The 24,380-nt window shown below is 36.2% G+C and overlaps 1 protein-coding gene across 4 annotated transcripts; it reads left to right on the top strand.

Annotated features, from left to right (window-relative positions):
* The first annotated feature begins 478 nt into the window (after positions 1-478).
* Positions 479-24,380, top strand: LOC122275126 (1,4-alpha-glucan-branching enzyme 1, chloroplastic/amyloplastic-like). 4 transcript variants are annotated; one of them, XM_043084083.1, is made up of 22 exons: positions 479-768; positions 1,920-2,077; positions 9,221-9,522; positions 11,019-11,117; positions 11,915-11,957; positions 13,228-13,287; positions 14,479-14,559; positions 15,293-15,409; positions 15,909-15,992; positions 16,936-17,057; positions 17,246-17,365; positions 18,475-18,604; positions 18,715-18,825; positions 19,110-19,238; positions 19,418-19,521; positions 20,261-20,405; positions 20,846-20,993; positions 21,151-21,251; positions 21,950-22,027; positions 22,490-22,645; positions 23,689-23,763; positions 23,884-24,380. In XM_043084083.1, the coding sequence occupies exons 1-22, from the start codon at positions 645-647 to the stop codon at positions 23,992-23,994; spliced, it is 2,598 nt and encodes an 865-aa protein (XP_042940017.1). In that variant the 5' UTR covers positions 479-644; the 3' UTR covers positions 23,995-24,380. The 4 variants fall into 4 exon arrangements, with proteins under 4 accessions (XP_042940017.1, XP_042940021.1, XP_042940019.1 ...); XM_043084087.1 differs by lacking the exon at positions 479-768 and adding an exon at positions 980-1,008 and having other exon boundaries at positions 2,008-2,077; XM_043084085.1 differs by lacking the exon at positions 479-768 and adding an exon at positions 1,674-1,732 and having other exon boundaries at positions 2,008-2,077.

Raw genomic sequence — 24,380 nt, 5'->3', positions numbered from 1 at the left:
ACCCCCACTTGCATGCATTCGTTAGTCACGGTATTCATAATTCACCTCCTTTAATTTTAAGTGGAGGCTGTCACGCTAGCCACCAACTCAGTTGCGTAATAATATCGCATCGCAGGCATTCTTTGCTTTGATAAACAATAGTAATTTTTATATAATTATATTTTATAATAAAATTATTTATATAAAATAATATTAATTTTCTTCATTTAAAACATAATTATATAAAAAGTAGCGAGAATTCAAGTCGAGGCAGGGACGCTACTACCGGATTGGACTGCATATCTATAGTACTGTTAAGAGGACACGAAGTTATCAACAGAATATCCATAGCCTTTCGTTTCTGATCTGCCACGACGTCAGCGCACGTGGCGGGCTAAGATTACCCCATTCGCCAAATGCACGATGCAGAACCCTTTGGTTGGTCCCACTTACCCCTATGCAATTTACCACTGCACACGTAGCACCTGCTTCTCTCCTCATTGGCCTCATGCGCCATCACTCAATTCTCCGTCTATGGTTTCCTTCCTCCACGCTTCCCCTCGGCCAACTCAAAAAATAGTCTCTCTCTCTCTCTCTCTCTCTCTCAGTAGATTCTGGATCCGACTCTCGGTTTTCAAGGCACTCGACGAAATCCCTCCCAAAAAATGGTCTACACAATCTCGGGGATACGGTTGCCTGTCGTTCCCTCAGCGTGCAAGTGGTCGCGATCGACCTCCAATGGCAATCGCAATACAAACCTCTCTCTCTTGCTGAAGGACTCGTTTTCTCGTACTCTCTCTCTCTCTCTCTCTCTCTCTCTCTCTCTCTCTCTCTCTCTCTATCAATTTCTTATTTTCTTTTTCTTTTGAATTCGTTCTCTCTTGTTCCGTTTTCCTCAGAGCCTGGTCCTCCATGCTTTTTGTGATTGCGATCTGGCGTCTTCATTCATTTTCTCAAATGCACAGTGTTTATCCTCCTTTTAGTTACCAATGCAATGATCATAGTTTATTTAGTAATGACGTGTGCCATGTAAGTACTGGAACTCTAGCTTTTGATTGGATAATGGGCTTCCACCAGCCAATAGCAGCTGTATGTGTGTGTGTACATGTATTTGTATAAGTATCCTCGATTTGGTTGACGATCTCATCGTTTCATTGCCATGTAAAAGCCGTCAAATATTGACTATAAAATACTCATATTGTGCTTGCTTAATTGAATTGAACTGAAGCAAGACGATGGCAAGTCATCACAAATGACATATAACTACAAATTTGGATGTATTACCCCTTAAAGGTCCCGTTGTATGTTTATGAAAACTTTAGTTTTGGTGTATTTGTAGAAACTTCTTTCTTGGTAATTAGAATATGCCCTGGACCTCTTGTGGCGGAGTTTTAGAATTTGGTAGTTTTTCAAGTGATAAATTGACGCTGCAAAGGAATACGGACCAACGTTCTGGGCGTCAAATGAGTGGGAATAGGTTTTCCGTTCAACCTTGGTGCTTACACTAGTGTGAAGCTGTACTCCTGGACACGTTGACAGAATAGTAGTCTGAAGGATAATATTGCTAACTGTAGTTATTCCAAGCTCAGATATGTAAATTCCAGGATTCATTTTTAACATATTTTTGGTAATAACATCTTCTTCCGGTTTTGTCTAGTTGAATATACCTATTTAAGATACATGAGTGATATTCCAGAGGTACGTTTCTTATGACTGGCTGCGTGGAGCTTCTTCATTGGAGGTTGCCACTAGAGTTGAGTGTATTAACCTTTTGACCTGTAAGACTGACTGATTTGTTTTGACCACTTTAAATTCTGAATGATTCACTAATGATTTCTTTGGTTTTAAACAAGAATCTCATTTATTTTCAGACAATAACTATATATTTGCAATTATTTCCTCTTATCTTATATTTAAATCTAATATGATGACTTCTATAGGGAACGTCTTTGTTGGAATGTCTTCACCTGATTCTGACTCCTCATCAGTAATGCTTGCTGCAACTAATAAAATCCTTGTTCCTGGCAGTCAGGGAGATGGCTCTTTATCCTTGACAGACCAGTTGGAAAGCCCCGAAACAGCTCAGGAAGATCTCCAGGTATGGAGTGTGTGCACGGATGTAATGCACTGACACTTACCATTATGGTCTCAGACTTTCTTGTGCGTATGTATGGTTTCAAAATCTTATATATACTGTAGGAAGAAATCGCCAACTAATTTTTGACCTTTTGTTGAAAGGTAATGCCCACTATGAGTACAACTCAATACAATAGTATTTGATGATTGTAATGAAGGAAATTGCAAAACACAATGATAAGTGGAATATAGAGTAGTTGGATTCCGAATCGTGGACAGATTCTACCCCAGAGGGTAGTATAGTAGAAAATCAGTTGAACATCTATTGCTTTATTGCTCTGTTGCTCGAGATGTGGTATTTTGCCTTTTATGATTGGCGTTCAGTGGAGGATACCTTTGAAAGTTATTGATGTGTTTCTTTATTCAGAGGGTGTGTGAGGTACGTGAATGCTGCTCCTCTATCAGGTATTGTTGACTATTTGTAGGGGAGAGGAACAACAGTACCTTTAATTGAGATCATTAAATGAGTGGAGGCATGCTTCAGATCCATCTAGCTTTCTATTTTTTCAAATTTTATAGACCACTTGGGTTTTGCACGTATAAAAAAAGAGGAAACTACTTATTAAAAAAGAAAAAAGAAAAAAAGGGACCAGATGGCACAAGGTCTGGTCTCCAAGGGAGAACCAGATTCAAACCCCCCCCCCCCCCCCCCCCCCCCTCTTGTATTAAAAAAAAAATCATCTTTTAACTAAAAAAAAAAAAACCAAAGGAAGCTAGGGTTTTTCTGATGTAGAATAAACCAATTTTAAAAGTAGCTATGCATATTCTGATAGTCAATAAAATATTCAAAGGCTTTCTTTATAATTTAATGGGGGTGGGGAATAAAGACTGATTTAAGGGAGGATTGAGGTTGTGATTATTTTTTATAAATAATAAGTGAAAGAAAAGAAGAGGTGATAAATCAGGAGGATTTAAAATGCGAGATCTAAATATATATCTCTCAAGGCACCAGCAGTAAGTAACTTTATGGTTTGGGTCTGTTGATAGAGATCGTGCTATGCCATAAAGAAAGATGTGTCTTGGTCCCCTCAATACACTACCTTAGACATCTTGTATGAACAAAAAGGAGGTGTACTAATTTGGGTGAATACCTTGTAATCGATTTTTTTTCTTTGTGAATCTTATTAATTATATCGCTAATGCATCTTTGAAAATTCTCTTCCTGAACGGCCATGAGTTTTTTGGAATGGATGTATAGTTGTGATCTGAAACTGATTGCTGCACCATTGATGAATAAGAAAAAGGTTGTCAGGGCAAGATATATGGTAGTAATCAGTTATATCAATGCATTGAATGCAACAGCCAAGTTTTGCTGAAAAGGCCACCCCTACTAGTAAGGGAAAATGGAAATGTGCTCTTGCGCACCAGCTCCTTTCCCCTTTATGAAATAATAAGGTTTGGCCTATTAGTAAAAAGGAATGGTGAAACCCATCCAGACTCGGTGTAATAGTGATGCTTGGTTCAAGCAACTGCACATTAGATTCTTGGCACAAGCACCTAGAATTCTTGGTTTTTATTTTTTATTTTTTTTGTTGGGGGGGGTGGAGTGGGAGGGGCTGATGGAGTGAAAATAAGGCCTGCCATTTGACAGAATGCAAAGGTGTGAGGCAGCATTTGTGACTTCATTAGAATGAGAAAGACCATGGAGATAAGTTGGGACACTCTAAGGGAGCATAATCCTAGCTTATTTTTGTCAGATTTGGCTGAATAATCCCTTTGAGGTGCTTCCTTCTCATTATATAAAAATAATTACAAAGATAAGATTGAGAATTCAAATTTGAATCTCAACAAACTACATTTTTATCTCTATCTAATCTCAACAAACTACATCTTTATATCTATCTAAACTAATATGATTTTATCCTATCTAAATATGTACAAGTTTAATTTAAATACAAGATAACTATTAGAAAACATATCCTATTAGGAGACTGCCGCATCTTAAGTAAAGAAAACCCTAGTTTCCTTTGATACCCTCCCTCAAATTGATGCTAGTGAGTCAACTAGCAGCAATTTGCTAACTAGATATTGATGCCGTTGTCGAGTTAAAGCTTTGGTGAGGATATCAGCTACTTGGTGTTCAGTTGGCACATGAGGGAGAATGATAGCTTTAGACTCATAGGCATCTCGAATATAGTGACAATCAACCTCAATGTGCTTCGTAGGTTCATGAAAAACTGGATTGGCTACAATTTGAATGGCACTTGTATTATCACCATGAAGAGGTGTGGGATGTGTTTGTGCAAACCCGTGTTCTGAAAGAATAGCACGCAACCACATGATTTCTGTACATGCAGCAGACATTGCCTTATATTCAGCTTCTGTAGATGACTTAGATACACAATCTTGCTTCTTACACTTCCAAGAGATAAGCGAATCCCCAAGGAAGACACACCATCCAGTAGTAGAACGTCAAGAGTCTGGACAGCCAGCGCAATCTGCATCATTATAGACAGTCAAGTGAAGAGAAGAACCCTTAGGAAAAAATAGTCCACGATTAGAAGTCCCAAGTAGATAACGAATAATCCGACGAATAGCTACCAAATGGAGATGTCGAGGTGAATCCATGAACTTACTAACAGTGTGGACAGCATAAGAGATATCAGAGCGTGTAATGGTGAGATAAATCAAGCTGCCAACTAACTTACAATATAAGGTAGGATCTGGGAGTAGGTTGCCTTTATCTTTTCTATACTTAACATTCACCTCCAGAGGAGTATCAACTGGAGTAGTATCTTCCAATCTCCCTAACTGAATTAAGTCTTGAATATACTTGTGTTGATTGAGAAATAAACCATGTGGCTGAGACCGAACTTCCAACCCTAAAAGTAGGTAAGATCCCCAAGATCTTTCATGTGAAACACATTATGAAGATGTTGCTGAAGTTTTTGAATCAATGGTCCATCCGAGCCAGAGATGATAATATCATCTACATAAACCAACAAAAATACTACTCTAGCATCGCCCTTGTGCAAAAATAAGGAAGCATCGTACTTACTTTGCTTAAAAGAAAACCCTAGCAAAGTATTACGAAATTTCTCAAACCAAGCTCGAGGAGCTTGTTTAAGACCATACAACGACTTCTTCAATTTACATACAGCTGTGTGGAAGGAAATAGGCATACTAGATGGGAGCTTTATTCAAATATCTTCCTTTAGATCGCCATGCAAGAAACCATTATTGACATCCATTTGATGTAATTGCCAAGATTTAGAAGCAGCAAGGGCAAGTAACAAGTGAACAGTAGTCATATTGGCAACCAGAGCAAAGGTCTCATCATAATCTATGCCATACTCTTGGCGATTCCCCAAAGCAACCAATCTAGCTTTGTATCATTCTAGTGAGCCATCGGAACGAAGCTTGACCGAGCATACCAATGGGCTTGATTGAAGGAGGACATTGTACCACATCCCAAGTTTGATTATCCTCAAGTGCATCAAGTTTTGTTTGCATGGCTTGCTTCCAACACTCATGTTCCATAGCCTGTTTGTAAGAAGAAGGGATAGCAATGGAAGATAATGTAGCAGTCATAGAAGTAGGGGAAGAAAAACCATACCGATCTGGTGGGCGAGAGACACGGATAGATTTTCTAAGAACTGGAGCAACAGGAGCTATGGTGGGTGTCGGATCAGGTGTCGGAGGAGGAGAATCTTGAGAAGTCATAGAAGACTCAGCCAAAGGAGTGCGATGACGTCGAGTGTAGAAAAAATCAGGTTTAAAACGAGTCATTGGGGCAGACGAAGTATCTGGATTTGGCATAGGGAAGGGAACGGGCTCATCATGAAGAATTGAAAAACTAGGTGAGATAGTATCGACATGAGAGAGAAAAAATTGCTGAGGTTCAAAAAACACAACATTCCTGAAAATTCGAATTCTTCATGCATTAGGATCATAGCAAAGAAATCCTTTTGAGCTGAACTATATCCAAGAAAAGCACACCGAACTGATTGAGCAGTTAATTTATGTCTTTCATGTGGTGGGAGATGAACAAAGCACACACAACCAAAGATATGCAAATCATAATAGTTAGGTGTGTGACCAAACAATATGAAATAGGGAGAAACATTATGTAAAACTGGTGTGGGCAATCGATTAATTAAATGGACAGCAGTAGCTAATGCTTCACACCAAAAACGAGATGGAACAGATGAATCAATAAGAAGAGCCTGAACCATATCAAGTAAATGTCAATTCTTATGTTCAGCGACACCATTTTGTTGTGGTGTAAATGCGCAAGAACGTTGGGAAAGAATACATTTTTCTTGAATAAAATTCTGAAATTCATAAGACATATATTCACCCCCAGAATCAGATTGTAAGACCTTGATAGAGGAAGCAAATTGTGTCTGCATGAGTGCGAAAAAGGCCTTGAAAACAGAAAAAACTTCACTTTTGTTACGAAGAAAATAGATCCAAGTGAATCTACTGCAATTGTCAATAAAAGTCACAAAATACTTGTAGTGAGCATGTGATATAATCGGAGATATACCCCAAACATCGCTATGAATTATATCAAACACCCGAGAGGCATGAGAACCAGATTGTGGAAACAGTAACACTTTACTTTTGGCAAGTTTGCAAGAGGTACAATCAAAAGAACTCATTTCCATTGAAACTGAATTTTTATTGTCAATAGCACCAGATTTAAACAGAGTTTGGAGTACATTAGGATTGGGATGGCCTAAACGACGATGCTAATCTTTAGTACTTGTTTTGACAACATTACAAGAAAGAAAAGAACTATACTCAAGAAAAGCTGTACTAGGATTTATTGGAAATAGCCGACCCTCCTTGGGACCCCTCGCGATCATCCTCCCGGACACTCGATCCTTTACAACACAACCAGAAGATGAAAAAGAGACATTACAATTATTTTCAACAAGCTGTCCAACTGAAAGTAAACTGGAGGAAAGGTTAGGAGAAACCAAAACATTTCGAATGATAGTAGACACATCACCCACGGCAGAAATTGGTAGTGAACTACCACTTGCCGTGTGTATTTTGAAAGGACCATTATAGGACTGAAGATTATGTAAGGAAGTGGAATTATTAATCATATGATTTGAGGCACCAGAATCTATAAGCCATGAATTAGGGTATGACTTTGTTTTACCTGAGAGGCCTAAAGCGGAAAAGGCAGAAATAATCATTTGTTGTACCATATCAGGAGTAAGAGTAGTAGAACTGGAAGTAGCAGGCACTGAAACATGAGTGGTGGCAGCAGGAGCTGTAGAAGAGGATGCACATGACGAATCAACCAACGTGGAATAGGCACGCTCTTGCTTTCGAGGTGGTCGGATTGGGCAATCCTTGATAATATGTCTAGATTTTTTGCAATAATTTCAAAATTTCTTAGGACAATGGGTGGCAATGTGACCAAAACCCTTGCAACTATAGCATTTTGTAGTGCTATTGTCTCGAACCTTTGATTTCCCTTGTGTTGTAAATGCCACTTGAGCTGGAGGAGCCAGCTGCTGTTCCATTGTACTCTGAGTAAATAACTGTTGCTCCTCCCGAAGTAAATCACCCAAGCAATCATCGAGAGAAGGAACTGGATCTCTATTCATTAATTGAGAATGAACAAATTCAAAATCTGGACGTAGTTTCATAATAAACTGATCCCTCCTACTGGTTTCATGCACTCTTTGCACATAAGGGAGACAGGCGACTGTGACAGAGGAATACACAATGTCAGTGTATTCAGCCCACAGATTTGAAAAACCAGAATAGAATTCCTCTATAGATAAGGCACCTTGAGAAAAATTAGCCATCTCAAATTCTAGCTGAAACCTTCTAGCAGAATTATTTTGAGTATAGATTCTCTTCAAATACTCCCACATAGCCTTGGAGGTTCTATAGGGTCGAAGATTGAGAATTATGTGAGGCTCCATAGAGCCTAGGATCCAAGACATGATCTTGGCATCCTTACTTTCCCACTTAGACTTCTCCGTAGCACTTTTTGGGGTTGGAATATTGCCATCAACATGACCCCAAAGTTCTTTACCCTTGACAAGAAGTTGAAAATGAAATGCCCATGCAGAATAATTTTTACCATTGAAACGAATGCACAAGGAATCAGATTTTTCAGATGCCATGAGAACAAACCTGTCAAATTCCGAGAGTAAAAAATGGCCAGACCTAGTAAATCACCACCAAACAGAGTTTCGAGAGCCAGAAACTGAGACAGAGATTGTCAAAAAATTCCCTGGTGGTCTGGACCAAGAGCACTAAAGTCACTAAACAGCCGAGTGCCAAAACAAGGCAACCTAGTTGCTGAAAACAGTATAACTCAGCACAGAAAATGCCGACAGACTAAGAGAACCCTGGCTGTCTATGATAAGCACAAAGGCACAGAAGTGCCGAGAATACCCGGACCAAGAATACAATCCCAGGAAAAAAAAAAAAAAATCACAGAAGGTACGATAATTAGGAACCTGCTCTAGATACCATGTCAGATTTGGCTGAATAATCCCTTTGAGGTGCTTCCTTCTCATTATATAGAAATAATTACAAAGATAAGATTGAGAATTACTTATAAAAAAAAAAAAAGATAAGATTGAGAATTCAAATTTGAATCTCAACAAACTACATCTTTATCTCTATCTAAACTAATATGATTTTATCCTATCTAAATATGTACAAGTTTAATTTAAATACAAGATAACTATTAGAAAACATATCCTGTTAGGAGACTGCCGCATCTTAAGTAAAGAAAACCCTAGTTTCCTTTGATAATTTTAAAATGTTCAACATGAACACTATGTCTTATTGTTTATTGGAGAGAAGTTGAGCTCTGCTAACTCCTATTTTGAATTGGGTTTTGTGATGCTACAACTTTTCTTTGGGATTCAGTCATCGGGTAATTAAATAGGTATGTGTCCCCTTTATCAACATATTCACTATAGAAGCATTTACACAGATCAGTCAATTTGGTGGATTTTTTTTTTTTATTAATAAAAGTTTCATACTCTTTTCTGATTCTTGTATGGTCATTTTCTTGCTAATGGAGGGTGCTTTCAAATTCTCAAAACAGAGTCAGCTTTTGGTTGACAATCATTACCTATTTGATTTAATTTCCTTCTTCTATCTTGATGATCTTTTTTAGGTATTGCCTGATGTAGATGATCCAACCATTGAAGCTGACAAGAAGCACGGGAATGAAGTAAAGTTTGTTGAACCAACCAGTGGATATAATGAGTTTGACAATGAACAAGATTCAGCTTCTTCAACACTTGTAGGTGATGATGGTAGAGCTCATGGTGATAAGGCAGCTACTTCTGATGATGAGAAAAAAGGTGTCAAAAAGTATGAATCTAGATCAAGGACCGTTTCCCCACCTGGCACTGGGAAAAGAATATATGAAATCGATCCATTTCTGAATAATCATCGCGAGCATCTTGACTACCGGTGAGATGCATTTTGTTCTTTTACTTATAAGATACATTGGGAAAGAACTGAGTAATTGGCTTAGGGCTTAAAATAATCTGGGGTGCACAATTAGTTGCTTCAGATTGTGCATGTTGCAGCTGCAGTGATCAAATGTTGATGTCTACATTTTTTTTTTCCTGTAACCTGTTATACTTTGCTGGGTCTTCTTGATGTGGCATTAATGCGTTCCCTAAAAGATGTTATTGTTCCCATGGAGTTACCATTGTCCATTATTCTGATTGATTATGCGTCAATTGTGTTAGAGGCCTGATTTAAGTTGAAAACTAAATAGTAAATAGGATTATCGATGGAAATCATATGAAGATATTGGACTTAGTTTATACGAAGATTTGTTATATTTGTGGCCTTGTTCATATACAATTAAGCATGTAAACCATGAATGTCTAAAGCAATATCAGGAGAAGTCATTTCTTTTTCTTGTTTTAATCTAGATTATCTGGTTTTGTTTATAGTTTTTCTGAGCTGCAACTTAACTTCGTTTTTTCACTCTATTCATTCACCAATATGTAGGCTAAGTTCTTGTTCTCGCCTCCTCTCTGTCACCTAATTATATTGCTAGAGTAACAACCCAAAGAAAGCGCTAGCCACATCCGCGCTATAGGTGAAAGTAATTCCTCTTTTTTTTTTTTATTCATTCATTCATTCATGAAAGTGAAGTTTCAGCTGTGACCTGATACAAACAGGGAAAAACCCAGATTACAAGCCAACTACTTACTCTTGGGGCTCCACTAACTGGTCTTAACTTTTATAACTCTCTACAGACAAATCGTCTACTCCAATGTGGGACTGGAGTGTTAGAAATTCCCCTCTTAAATTCATGACGTCTTCATTAGGGCCGTGTCATATTTTGCAAAGATCTAAGGAAAGATTATAAAGCCACATTTTAGTATTACCTCAACAAGGCTAACCAATTTGAAACTTTCCCAAATTCATTTATATAAAACCCAATTTCACCTAGCAAGTAGCCAATGTGGGACTTAGCACTCATGACTCGCTCTATAATCTGCCCACTCACTCCATTTGAGTTATTCCTTTTCCAAATGTAGGATAGGGGTGTTACAATGTTATTTATTTTTTGTTTACAAAGTTATCTATTGTTGCTTTTAAATAGCTTACATGGTAAGATAGATCCAACTTTTTCATGAGAATCTTCCTATAATTAAACACAAATTTGTAACCACTATCCATGAGAACCCAATGCTGATATGCAACAATGATCCCATTCTTAATTTAAAAGTGTGAGTGATTGATTGTTTGGTTTATATCTGACAATACTAGGGGGTTATTATTACCAGGTTATTATTACCTAATGCTTTGTTTTGCTTATGACTATTAAACAGTTACTTGATTATGTTTCTTCCTTTTTTCCCCTAATTTCTCGACATTCTTGATTATGTATAATGTCGTTGTAAAACTTTAACCTATTTTATGCCGTATATCCTTGCCAACTACAGTTATGGACGATACAAAAGACTGCGTGATGCAATAGACAAGCATGAAGGTGGTTTGGAGGTGTTTTCTCGTGGTTATGAAAAGTTTGGTTTCAGTCGCAGGTATTATTAGATACCCATTTTGGGAAGTTTATTTTTTATTCTGTGTGTGGAAATCTAATGTAGGGATATAATTAATAAAATTGTAACATCTAGGGAGCAAAAGAATAAAATTGAAAACCCAACGATCAAAAAGATAGTCACGCAAATCCAAAGGAAAGTTTTTGTACGTAACCCAGTAGTAATAAGAATGGAACACAACTAAAAAAATTTCATTACTCTTTTAGGAAGTCACAGGTGTGACGAGTAGAGAAGAACAGAGGAAACCCCAGTGGTTTGGCTTAATATTTGTACTACCTCTTTTTCTAGTGTTATAAAATTAGTATCCTTTAGTTGAATGTTCACAATCTCAGCTAAATGGATTGATTATGATTACTAATTTCATCGTTGTTTACTCAATGAACTTTCTTGTGATTGATTAGCATAGGAGGGGCGGAATTCCTAACTAATGATAATTTTGGGTGTGAATAGATTATTATGACTCTTCTAGGTTTCTTAGGAAAAACAATTGTATGCATGTTCTAGGTTAAACAGAAGATTAGTAAGCAGAAAAGCTTATTCAGTATGCAAGCAAACCTTTGGCAGAATATTTATCTATCCATTGTATTCTGACACCCTCTTTCCTTGTCACGGCGTTGATCTCTCATATATAGTTATAAGCTCCGAAATACTTGAAGTCTATACATCTTCATTCTGATTTAAATAATGTTTATGTGCTTCTAGTTAGAACCTGCTACTTTTTCTCTCTTTTAATATAATTTTATCTCACTTGCTGGTTATAATATCAACTGCTTTTCCAGTGCCACAGGCATAACTTACCGAGAGTGGGCACCTGGAGCTAAGGTTTGTTTTACCTCAGTTGTTTTTCATGGAGAACTTATCATTACAGTTACCATTACTAGAATTGTTATTATGGCTATCATTTGGTTATTGTATTAGTTCAGGCTTAAGTTAGAATCATGTTCTGCTTGGGATAATTACTTGTATTACTACAAGATTAGTGCTGGCATTCCTATGTTGACATAAACTTAGAGTAGCAAAACATAGTAATTTAAACTCGTCATTGATATAAGAGAGCTATGCTATGTAGCAAGTCACTTGGATTGCAGGGATAAACTATGCTCGTGACTGAAGTCAAAGGTATAGATGAACTGACAGAAAATGTTATAAAATGTAATTTGGAGCTGTTTACGATCCTTTTATTAGAGAAAGGAGAGAATAATATTTTATGAGATGATTGAAGTCAAGACTTCTATAATATCCATTGATTTAGGCATCGTTTGGTTACACTGTTCAGATGAGATGAGATATTTTGTTGAAAATTGAATAAAATATTATTATAATATAATTTTTTAATATTAGTTTTGTTTTGGGATTTGAAAAAATTGAATTATTTATTATATTTTGTGTGGAAATTTGGAAAAGTTGTAATGATTGTATAAGATGAGATGAAATGAGATGAGATAGTTTGGTTTTGTGTAACCAAACCAGCCCTTACAACTGTTTTTTAGCTTGATGTAGGTGTATTTATCATGAAGATTAGCAATTTTATTCATTAAATACAAATTCATTAAATGTGCTAATGGGGTGTAACCCAAGTATGTTGAGTTTATAAAAATGTGCATCCTAGAATACGGGGAAAATGGGAGACAAAAAGAAATCAGTTTTTCAAATTGAAAGAATCAAGAAGCCTAAGAAGGAACCTAAAGAGGCGGAAGGAGAATTAACACCCAATAAAAAATAGGCCTCGAGGACCCGCTTTGATCTCTTCCATTCAGGCATTATTTTGCTAATTTGGATGGGCTTATCAAAAGTAGTCAATATGGTTATAGTTTTTCTAAACTCTGTTCACACTGTAATTTGGTGAGGCTTGTGTGTGCATCAACTTAATGCAGAGGGATTTATGCCACGTAATGGTCATAAATAATTTGGATGTCCTGATGTATTCAGTGCGCACCAAATGATCCAAAGCTTCTCTGATTCAATAAAATTCACTTATTTCTAATATTTGTATAATCAGTTTGAAAACGAGGTGTATTCTTGATCGTCATATTGAAGTATTAGCTTACATTTTTCCTCCACCTATGAATAATTCAATCATTAAATTTTGCAGTCAGCAGCATTGATAGGGGATTTTAACAATTGGAATCCTAATGCTGATATTATGAACCGGGTATGTTTTCTTTTTAATTTCCACATTTAGTTAATACCCTTAAAAGTAGCTAATTTTTTTAGTAAAATTAAAATTTTGAATCATCGTGGTGAACATTTTTAACCCTTGTATTCTTCAGATAATGATCTAGACAAGAAGTCCCAGGTGAAACTTAGAGTAGATGCACTGATGATGTCCTCTTAAGCTCCTCACTAAATGAATCATGAGATGGATTTTAAGGCAAAGAACGTGCAGTATTATTGAGTTAAAAGAACTCCGGCCTAATGTACACTTGGTTAAGGCTCAATGGACACCCAAATACTAAGGGGATGTTTGGCCCTTGGGGAATGAGATGAGATGAATTCTATGAATAGTAGTGAAATGGTTTGTGAATAGTAGTGAAATGGTTCGAGTTAAGATGTTTTATTGGGTTTTGAGAAATGAGAGAGAAAAAGTTGAATAAAAATATTATAAAATTAAAATATTGTTAGAATATAATTTTTTAATATAATTTTTGTTTTGAAATTTGAAAAAGTTGTGTTTTGTTTGGAAGTTTGGGAAAATTGTAATGATTAGGTAATAATTAGATGAAAAATTTGAAGATTTGAAATTGAAAAATATTTGCATTTGAGTGATGTTTGGGAAGGAAATTATGAGAAATTTTAATATGAGATGAGATAGTTTGTGTTCCAAAACAAGCCCTAAGCCTAACTGTTTCTGAATATTTTAATTAGTATTATATCATTTATGTTTTGAGGAAGCTTGAAATGGACTTTCTTCTTGGGAGAGGGATAATTGGAAAACCAACGCCCCCCCCACCACACAAAAAAATCAACGGCCCGAAAACCGGAAAAGTATCTCAAAATTTTTACATTGTCTAAGGAGTTGGACCAAGATATCTGCATAGTGAAGAATTTAATGTCTAAGAGATCATAGCTTTCATTGTCCTGCAGACTGGGTAGGTGTCATTCTGATCAATCAGGGTAATGAAGAAAAACAAAGAGAAGAAAGAAGATTAATAAAATGTTATTTGCAGCTGAATCGCTGGTCCTCTCTAACTTTTTGGAGGAAAGAAAACTCTGTTATTTCTATTATATGTTTTGCATTAACAAAAGACAAAACCACCTTCTATTGTGTTGGCTGTCATAATGTTATTTATTTGCATGTTTATGTTTATGTACCCTGGAAAACTCATTGCTTGTATGTGAACAGAATGAGTTTGGTATCTGGGAGATCTTTTTACCGAATAATGCTGACGGTTCTCCGCCAATCCCACATGGTTCTAGAGTGAAGGTAACGTTCTTCTGGAATGTCTTCTGTGCTGCCAAAATTTTGGTGATTCAATTTAGCTCCAGTTCCTATTGCTCTTAAAACATTTTCCCTAGGAAGTAAAAATCTCCACTTTTCTGAAAGTGAAAATAAGCAGTTAGCGAAATTGATTATGAACTCTTCTTAATGAACTTTTCTTAGCTATAAAGGGTACCCTCCATTACATCCAGCTTTCAATATCAAATGAGAAAGCTGGAAAATTATTTCATTAAAACAGATTTTCATGATGTTACCTTTCCATAATACGTACATGGCCTAATACATGTAGACAAGGACAGACTTATGTATTAAAGTAAATAATTGCGAATTGTTATATGCATGATGACTTCCTCCAAATAGTGTGGACATGGTCAGAAACAAGCAAGAAGAAAATAATCAAGACAGAGAGCTTGGTTCTTTACCGGGAGCTCCCATTGATTACTTCTCAGTTTTTAGATAGATGGCTATTGGTCATAGTAGCTTTGGCTAATTTACCATCATGCCACTGCTCAGATAGCCTTCACCGTTCGTTTTCTAAATTCCATGACTCCAATATGACTTAGGCATTACATATGGGGGTTTCTAGCTTTTCACAAAATTAGCTGGCAATGCTATCACCTCAGTAACTAGTAACCATCGTCTACTAGGATTTTACTGAATAATTTTCCATTTAAACCCAAGTGCTGTCCGATAACTCTATCTTAATCATGAACTGTAGATCCACATGGATACTCCGTCTGGCATTAAAGATTCCATTCCTGCTTGGATCAAGTACTCTGTACAGGCTCCAGGTGAAATCCCATACAATGGCATATACTATGATCCACCAGAAGAGGTATGGTTCTGAAATGTTTTCTGCCCCTTTGTTTGGCTTGAATAATAGGGAAATTTAGGATTTCTGATTGGAAAGTGCTAATGATATTGAGGCCATTTAATTGGGTAAATAATTTTACTTGACCTTTTAAACAAAAATGGTAATGTCAATGAATCCGGGGAAAAGAAACGCTGGAGTAATATCTGGATTTGGCAATAATCTGCAATAAGTTGGAAATAATGAGTTTCCAGAACATTGAAACACTAAGATTTTAAATAACTGCAATAGTGGCTCCTTTGCATTGATGCCAATCATTTTAAACGGGAGCGTGTCTATAATTCACAAGTCATGAAATTAGTTATCATGTAGGCTGAATACGACCATTCATGGATGAATGGCTGTATTACTATCACCAGGATTCACATATGTTAAACAGAGTTGAATTTGCTTGTGAACGTGGTCAAGTTTATTACTTCTACCAGTTATTCTCAATTATAATGCTCTTGTTCACTTTTTACAGGAAAGGCATGTATTCAAGCACCCTCAGCCCAAGAAACCAAAATCACTTAGAATATACGAGTCACATGTGGGAATGAGTAGTACGGTGTGCATCTCCCCCTATTCTCTTGCATTTAATAGTAATTTTTATAAGCTCTTGCTTGTAATAAATTGTTGTTTGATTGTTCAATCTGATATCTCTAAGAAGCCAATAACATAGTATCCTAGAGCAAACTTCTTTTCTTATGTCCAAAGCTTATATGCAGCTAATCCAAATCATAATATCGGCTATTTTGATAACTCAGAGCATTTTGCCATCCTCATAAAGAAAATATTGTTTATTGTCTATTTTTTAATATATTTGGTCTGTCGATTATTATATTTGGTATCCTATTGAAGGAAGATCCTTAACATACAGAGAGTTAGTATTGGGACCTATAAAGATATAGGATGCTGCTCCAAGACATTTAGCTTGCTATTCAAGAAATTGATTGTCATATACATTTCTGGCATTAAGGCCCCAACTTGAAAGTTTGAAGCTCAAAGCCCAAAATATTCTCTTATCACCTTTATGTTAAAAAGGTGCCAAATAAAATCGGTGCCACTCCTAAAGAGAAAAAATCAAGTTGGTATGTACTAACATCACTGCACCAAGCTTTTCTTATTTTCCTTCATTTATACAAAATCATCCAGAGAAAATTCAAATATTCTTTTGCTAGTGTTCTCTTGGAACTTAACGAATATATGAGATTCTTTAAAGTGCTGATCATTTCTTAATAACCATAGTCAATGTTGTCCAGGTATGGTTTGGCTTTAATTGTAACCATAATTACCTATCAAATAAAATTGTAACCTTAATTAGCCTGTTTTTAGCAAAAAAGGTTGACCTTAATTAGTCCTTTTGGAGAATAGGTCCAGATGTAGCTTGGGTTTTCCTTCAGCCATTACAATTTTCTTCATGCATCTTCCTTTTATCTTACATTTGAATTGGGTTATTCCTTGTAATTTTGTTTTCTGACCCTCACAATGTTGTCGACTGTGAAATGTAGGAGCCAAAAATAAACACGTACACCAAATTCAGAGATGATGTGCTGCCACGCATTAAAAGACTTGGTTATAATGCTGTTCAGATCATGGCTATTCAAGAGCATTCATATTATGCTAGCTTTGGGTAACATTCTTGTAGTTCAACCTTATTCCCTACTTTTTGTTTGTTTGTTCTGCAGCATGTACTTTCACTATAATACTGTGGGCAGGTGGACAAAATCAGTCTATAATTTGGTGTTTTTAGTCAATTCCTTGCTCTTCATTATGAGAAAATATCTTTACCGGTTGAAAATTTTATTTCACATGCTGCAGGTACCATGTCACAAATTATTTTGCCCCTAGCAGTCGTTGCGGAACTCCTGATGATCTCAAGTCCCTAATAGATAGAGCTCACGAACTAGGTCTGCTTGTTCTCATGGATATCGTTCATAGGTATTGCTGGATTGAAGGGTTCTAACACACTATGTCTCCTATGCCATTGCATTTTGATGAGTTATGTGTTTTTATGGTGGGTAGACACTCATGCAAACTGATTTGAAAAGGAAAATCTACATGTTTACATTGAGCTGAATGGTGAAAAACTCTTTTAGTTGAACTTCATTAGTTGGGATTGAAGGACTCATTCAACCAATGTCTGGTAGTTTGGATTGAAGGTCTTGGTGAGTCAGGTTGTAGCTTCATGTTTTTGAGAGAACTCAAGTATTTTAAAAAACGATTCGAGGGTGAACTGACCAACCGATTAGTTGCCACTATGTCACTTATGCTTGTTTTCATTTCAAATGTCCTTTTAGTTAATTGCATTCAGCTGTTACTGTTTTAGCAATATGAATAACTCTTGTTTTCCAATTTTCTATCATTTTTTGGATGTATGTTCTTTTTCTTCCTTCCTCTAGTTGAATATTTTACTTGACAATCTCATTTTATTTACCCCTCAATGAGAATCTTCTCTGACAAATCCACATAGTCTAAAGAGATGCACTTGGACCTATAAATCACATGATTAATTTTTAACCATCTATATGGGGGGAAAAGAGGAGTTTGGGAAAGTTAGAATGGGAGAGTTATGTAGTAAATATGTTTTTTTCTTTTCAAATTGTGGATGCGTGTTATGAACAAGAAAAAAGGGAGTTTTCTATTCCCAAACAATTTGTGGAAGGCAGTTAAGCTTCCTGAGGCTGAGCCAGTCTTGGCAATATGTCTCATTTCATTAAATCCATCCATATAATGTCTTCAGTAATAGGTCATGATATCTGCTGGATACTCAATCTCATCCCCCCTGCCCTTCTCCTCCCCAACTTTCTCCCAAGAGTGCAAATAAATTGGGTTTTGCAAAAATATCTGTCAAGTCCAGTGTATTGTTTTGTGAAAATAAGTTTTTCTGAATTGTTGGTCAGTTTGATATTCTACCACACCCTGATACCTTAGCTATCATATGCTATGCATTTAATCACGGTCAACTTTATTTTTTCCTTATGTTGTGTGCCATGTAGTTGGTTTTACTTATATCTTCTTATGTCTTGCTGCATATTGAATGAGTCCAGCCATGCATCAAATAATGTCTTAGATGGGCTGAACATGTTTGATGGAACTGATGGTCATTACTTCCACTCTGGGTCACGTGGATATCATTGGATGTGGGATTCTCGCCTCTTCAATTATGGAAGCTGGGAAGTATGTGCTTCTCTCGTAAACTTAATGACAGAACTATTGTGATGGATTTTGCCTGTATCTTTTCTTCTTTATCTTAGCTAACAGGGATTACTTCTTACCTATTCATATAGGTACTAAGGTTTCTTCTATCAAATGCAAGATGGTGGCTGGAAGAGTACAAGTTTGATGGGTTCAGATTCGATGGTGTGACATCAATGATGTATACTCACCATGGACTGGAGGTTCATTCTTATCCTTTGGGAATGCACTTTTGCGTTTCTTGGTCTGGCATGATGAGTTTCTTACATGCTTTAAGGATGATTTTGAGGCTCTGTAAATTATGTCTAACAGCAATGGGGACATAATAATATAAACAAAAATGATTTTTATAGGTGCCTTTTGTACCTTTTAAAATACGTATGATTATTACTAAAAGTCATATTTTTTCAGATGTTTTAACAAATCCAAAATACTGGGGTTCTACTGACATTATTGGCTCTGACAATATCTTTCTTCTGTTCTGTAGGTAGCTTTTACGGGAAATTATAATGAGTATTTTGGATTTGCAACTGATGTGGATGCTGTGGTTTACCTGATGCTGGTCAATGATGTCATTCATGGACTTTATCCCGAGGCTGTTAGCATTGGTGAAGATGTATGTCATCCAACTGGAATCAAATTAAGCATCTTTATGTTTTCTAAGTCATATTCTGATACTGTAGAATGTTGATAGCAAATTTAGTAGTTTTAGTTATATTTAACTAATAATATCTGTTACAGGGTTCGTATTGTTTTTTTCTAAATATTATTGCATAAGGGTGTAAATTTCTACAGGTCAGTGGAATGCCAGCATTCTGTATTCCTGTCCAAGATGGTGGCGTGGGCTTTGATTACCGGCTTCACATGGCAATTGCTGATAAATGGATTGAGCTTCTCAAGTAAGTTACTGAAAGGATACCACTGGACTTCCTTGAAACTAGAAATCTTCTGCATATACTTGTCACTTTTTGAAGATTATAATTGTAGATATTACATTATGAGGAGAATTTCTTTTTTGCGTAGTTATTAAATCATGGAAAAAGAAATGTTGAAGGGAAGAAAAAGTAAGAACAACAAAACATAGTAGACACGCTACCACTATGAAGCATGGAGTCAGAAGTGGAACTTGTCTATAAATGTAAAAAGTCCCGAAGAAAAAGACAATGTAGTGGTCTTATTGTTCATATGTAGTTTTACTAGCAAATATATCATTGTCTGAGACAGCCACGAATTTATATGGTATCCTCTACCTCGTGGAGTATATTTCACTATCTCTATATATGACTTATGCTTCTTAAGATTGGCCTTAGTTCTAACTTTTATATATATGCCAGAATTGACTTATGTTCTATCTAAAAGTAGTCTTTTATTATTAAATTGAAAGAATGACATGATTCAATCATTTTTGCATGTATCTACCGTGCGTTAAGGATATATTAGAGAGGTGTTGTAGAAGTATCCAGTCATAAACAAACTTTTCTAACAGTGACAGGGCCAAAGTAAAACACCTATTGAGGATTGTCGTAGAATTTTTAGTACATCTGTACAAGTGTCATTTCTATATAAGCTACCTAATATAATATAGCCCATCTTGAAAGGACCTTTATTTTATTTGGCCTACTTATGTTTTTGTTGTAGGAAGAGGGATGAGGATTGGAGAATGGGTGATATTATTCACACACTCACCAACAGAAGGTGGTTGGAAAAGTGCGTTGCCTATGCAGAAAGTCATGACCAAGCTCTTGTTGGTGACAAGACACTTGCGTTTTGGCTGATGGACAAGGTAACTTCTTATATATCCTGTGCATTAATTTACTGCTAAGGACAAAGCCTTTCAGTATGAGACTCTGGTTGAACCCAAATGTTGATTGTTGAATCTTATGCCAGCAAATTTAATGATTATGTTGACCTATGTCTAAGATGAGTGGCATATGTTTCACCAAGTACAATACAACATTACAAGTCCAATATTTCCAAGCAAAAAAGAGCCTATGATTCCCGTTTATCTTGACTTATTAATATAGGAATTCGATTTCAAATTAATATTTGATCCTATGATTCCTGGTTCTACATGGCGATACCTTCTCAATATGCTATGTTTGAGTTTTCTGGTTTTCACAACCAACAGAATAGAATTAAATATAATATCCTCAAATTTAGACAGTACTGTGATATTAAACTTAGATTGTTAGATGTTATCCTATATTCTGATCCCTCTTTCAGGATATGTATGAGTTCATGGCTTTAGACAAACCATCAACTGCCCGTATTGATCGTGGAATAGCACTGCACAAGATGATCAGGCTAATTACCATGGGATTGGGTGGAGAGGGATATTTGAATTTCATGGGAAATGAATTTGGACATCCTGGTAAATAAAGCTCATTGTATACGTACTTCTCTCAATGTATGATTCCTCTTTATGTTTATGATTGGTAAATTGAATCAAGGGCGCTCTTGCATGGTTCTCAACTGGATGTAGATGTGATGGTATATTTCTTTATTATTATTCTCTAATTTTTTGGCAGAGTGGATTGATTTTCCAAGGGGCGAGCAACATCTTCCTAGTGGCAAAGTAATTCCTGGGAACAATTCCAGTTTCGATAAATGCAGGCGTAGATTTGATCTTGTAAGTTTCTTCTAGAAATTGCCTTATGTGGGATTCACTTTCCTTTAAGCACCAATATTTAGGTCTAGGGCCATTTTAGGGTTGCGTTAAGAGATTTAAAAAGTGCTTGAATAACTCTAAAAGCTCTTTAATGGAAAAAATAAGTTGTTTGGGTGTTTACATATTCAAGTACTTTTTAATTTCAAATAAGCTAAAAAGTACGTTTAATGTTTTTCCTCAAATGTACTTTTTTGAATAATGCGGAATGTAGTTCCAATTTTAAAAAGACTGTCAATGGGCAAAAATACCTATATAACTTCAAGATAATTACAACTTTCAAACTTTTAAAAATATGTTCATAATCTTTAAAAATTAAACGATCGTCATTTCTACATCGGAAAGTGTTTTTTTATTTTTTTTTCCAAACAAATGTAACATGTAGTGCTTTAAACATATTTTTACCAAACAGTAAATAACTTTTAAATAGTAGAACTTATTATTTAAGCTATAAGCTATATTTCCCACTGCAATCCCAAACATGCACTTAATGGCATTCATCCAAGCCATAAGAATACTCCACAGCAAACTATGCACATGTTTATACTTTTTGCAAAAAACAAAATGCGCATCTCATTTAATATTCCTGAGATATTTTTATTCTATTCAACATTTACAATTTGATATATATAGTCTCTGCGCTTGTTGATTATTACACTCAGGGAGATGCGCATTATCTAAGGTATCATGGAATGCAAGAATTTGATCAGGCAATGCAGCATGTAGAAGAAACTTATGGTGTAAGTTTTATCTTTGCTCAAGTACAGAGCTGTATTCAGTTGCAGGGGTCCTGATTTGTACTTAATGGCTATCTATTTATTCGTGTTTATTTTTATATTAGGTAAGCTTGTGAAATACTATTAATATCGTGTGAGAATAAGAAGCTCGAGATGATGTCTCATGTAACGTCATCTGTTTATGCAAAGTCCCAAAACATAACCCAACATATGCTATTATCTGAAACTGCACCTCCTCCCCACTACAAGAATAGGGTTGAAGGGCGAGGTTGTGATTTAGTAGCCACTGTGTGCGTGCGCGTGTGGTGAAAGGGAAAGGGGGGCTTTTTGCAATATTTTTGGTTCATTGAATTTGTGGTGCACTAGATCTATCTCTATCATCTTACTTTTCCCTCATGACGTCACATTTTGCATATCCAAGAAAGATTTGCTTTCACCCAACTCATTAGTTAATTGTTGATGCAGTTCATGAGTTCTGAGCACCAATATGTTTCACGGAAGGATGAAGGAGATAGGATTGTTGTCTTTGAAAGGGGGAACCTTGTTTTTGTCTTTAATTTTCATTGGATCAACAGCTATTCAGACTACCGTGTGGGCTGCTTGAAGCCTGGAAAATATAAGGTACTCTCTCTGTAATTTTATTCTCGGTTGGCAGGGGATTTCTATTTTTGCTTTGAAAGGGGGGTTTAGAAAATGGACTGTGTTGTCAAACTATACTTTGTCGTCCTGCATTTTCACATGTAATTTTGTATCGATGATCTGTTAATTATAATCTTTTATGCATTTGGTTACTGATAATAAAGTTCTTCACAAATTTTGAGGGACAGACTGCCAGTGCTATAACCCACTAGTGTAGATGCAAGAAAGATATCATGTTGTGAACTGCTCGTGTTTTTCATCAAATTATAAATGCCTTTTTATACATATGGACACGATATAGAACTCTGGAATACTCATTATTTTTAACATTGATGTACTCCAATAAAGCGGCTAATATAAGACCATTAAGTAATCAGCCAGAGGATTCTATCCTTAAGTTAAACTTTGTTTTTCTAGTACAGATTTTAGACTTCATATAATGGTCAGCTTACAGAATGTCCGACGTATATAAGAAATTAGATACCTTTCTGGTGGGCATTGGCATTGAACTTCTTGAAAGACCATCTCGAGGGATCGAAGATTTTGGCTACATTCAATTATGAAATATCGGCCACATTGACAATATAGTGATTAATGGATAATGACAGACACAATGCAATGTTATGTCCACCAATCATCTGGGTACTGTACAGACTGATCCTTTTAATCTGGATCTTCGTAAACTAAAGGCGATGAATGCTTTCCATGCATACTTGATGGGATGGCTTTTTTGGGATCCTCTGGAGTTTTGTTCGTTTAATGTGTGTATTGCCTTATGCTATACCAATTCTGCACAATTAAAAATGTTGTGAGCCATGTTGGGTGGACAGTTGAACTTTGTTTTAGACATGAGCACGTGGAACATATCTCCTTCTTGTCCAATATCTCCGTCAGTTGATCCTGCCTATGCTAGTTTCTTATGTTTAAAGCAAGCCCCAAGTTTTCTGTTTCCTTTTCAAAGAATGATTTGTTTTGTTCTCTCTTTTTTTTTTAAACCGAAAAAAAATCTATGCTGTCTCTTGCAGATTGTTCTGGATTCAGATGATCCATTATTCGGAGGCTTCAGTAGGATTGATCACCGTGCTGAGTACTTCAGTTCGGTAAGAATTTAAGAAATTTCTATTGAGAGATGAATAAAACAACAGTTGTAACTGTTTTCACTTTCTTTGCACGTCTACTGAACAAGTGTCTGTTTAAACTCTCGCGGGGGGGCTGTGCAGGGTGGGTGGTACGATGGTCGGCCCCATTCTTTCCAAATATATGCACCCAGTAGAACGGCAGTGGTCTATGCCCTTGCAGACGGAGTGGAACCCGTCAAAAGGATGATTTAATTTCAACAAAAGCTTCTCCTGGTGTGATGATTTCGTCTTTTGCTGCACTCCTGGATTTACCCCAGCTATCTAATGGCCTAGTAGATGCTGTTCGGTCCCTGTAAATTTCCGCCGTTTTACAGAGAAGATGGGGTAATTGAGTTAGAAGAAAAGGAGCAAGGGCAGAACGTACGGCACGAAATTTCATATTAAAGAGGAGCACAGGACCCTCCTATGAGCATATCGGTGCCATTCTGTATATATATCTTAGGTGTATTTTCTTGCATGCTTAGAGCGGCCAAAGATGTTTTTTTATTTTTGTGTGAAGCACGAATCACTAAATATGTTAATGTCCTGATATTTATGAGTTGCGTTACGTAATAAAATGCAAGATAATAGGCCGCACA

This window comes from Carya illinoinensis, chromosome 9, assembly GCF_018687715.1.
Source record: "Carya illinoinensis cultivar Pawnee chromosome 9, C.illinoinensisPawnee_v1, whole genome shotgun sequence".
Classification (NCBI taxonomy): domain Eukaryota; kingdom Viridiplantae; phylum Streptophyta; class Magnoliopsida; order Fagales; family Juglandaceae; genus Carya; species Carya illinoinensis.
Note: the sequence above shows the minus strand (reverse complement) of the source record. Positions and strands in the feature narration are given on the sequence as shown.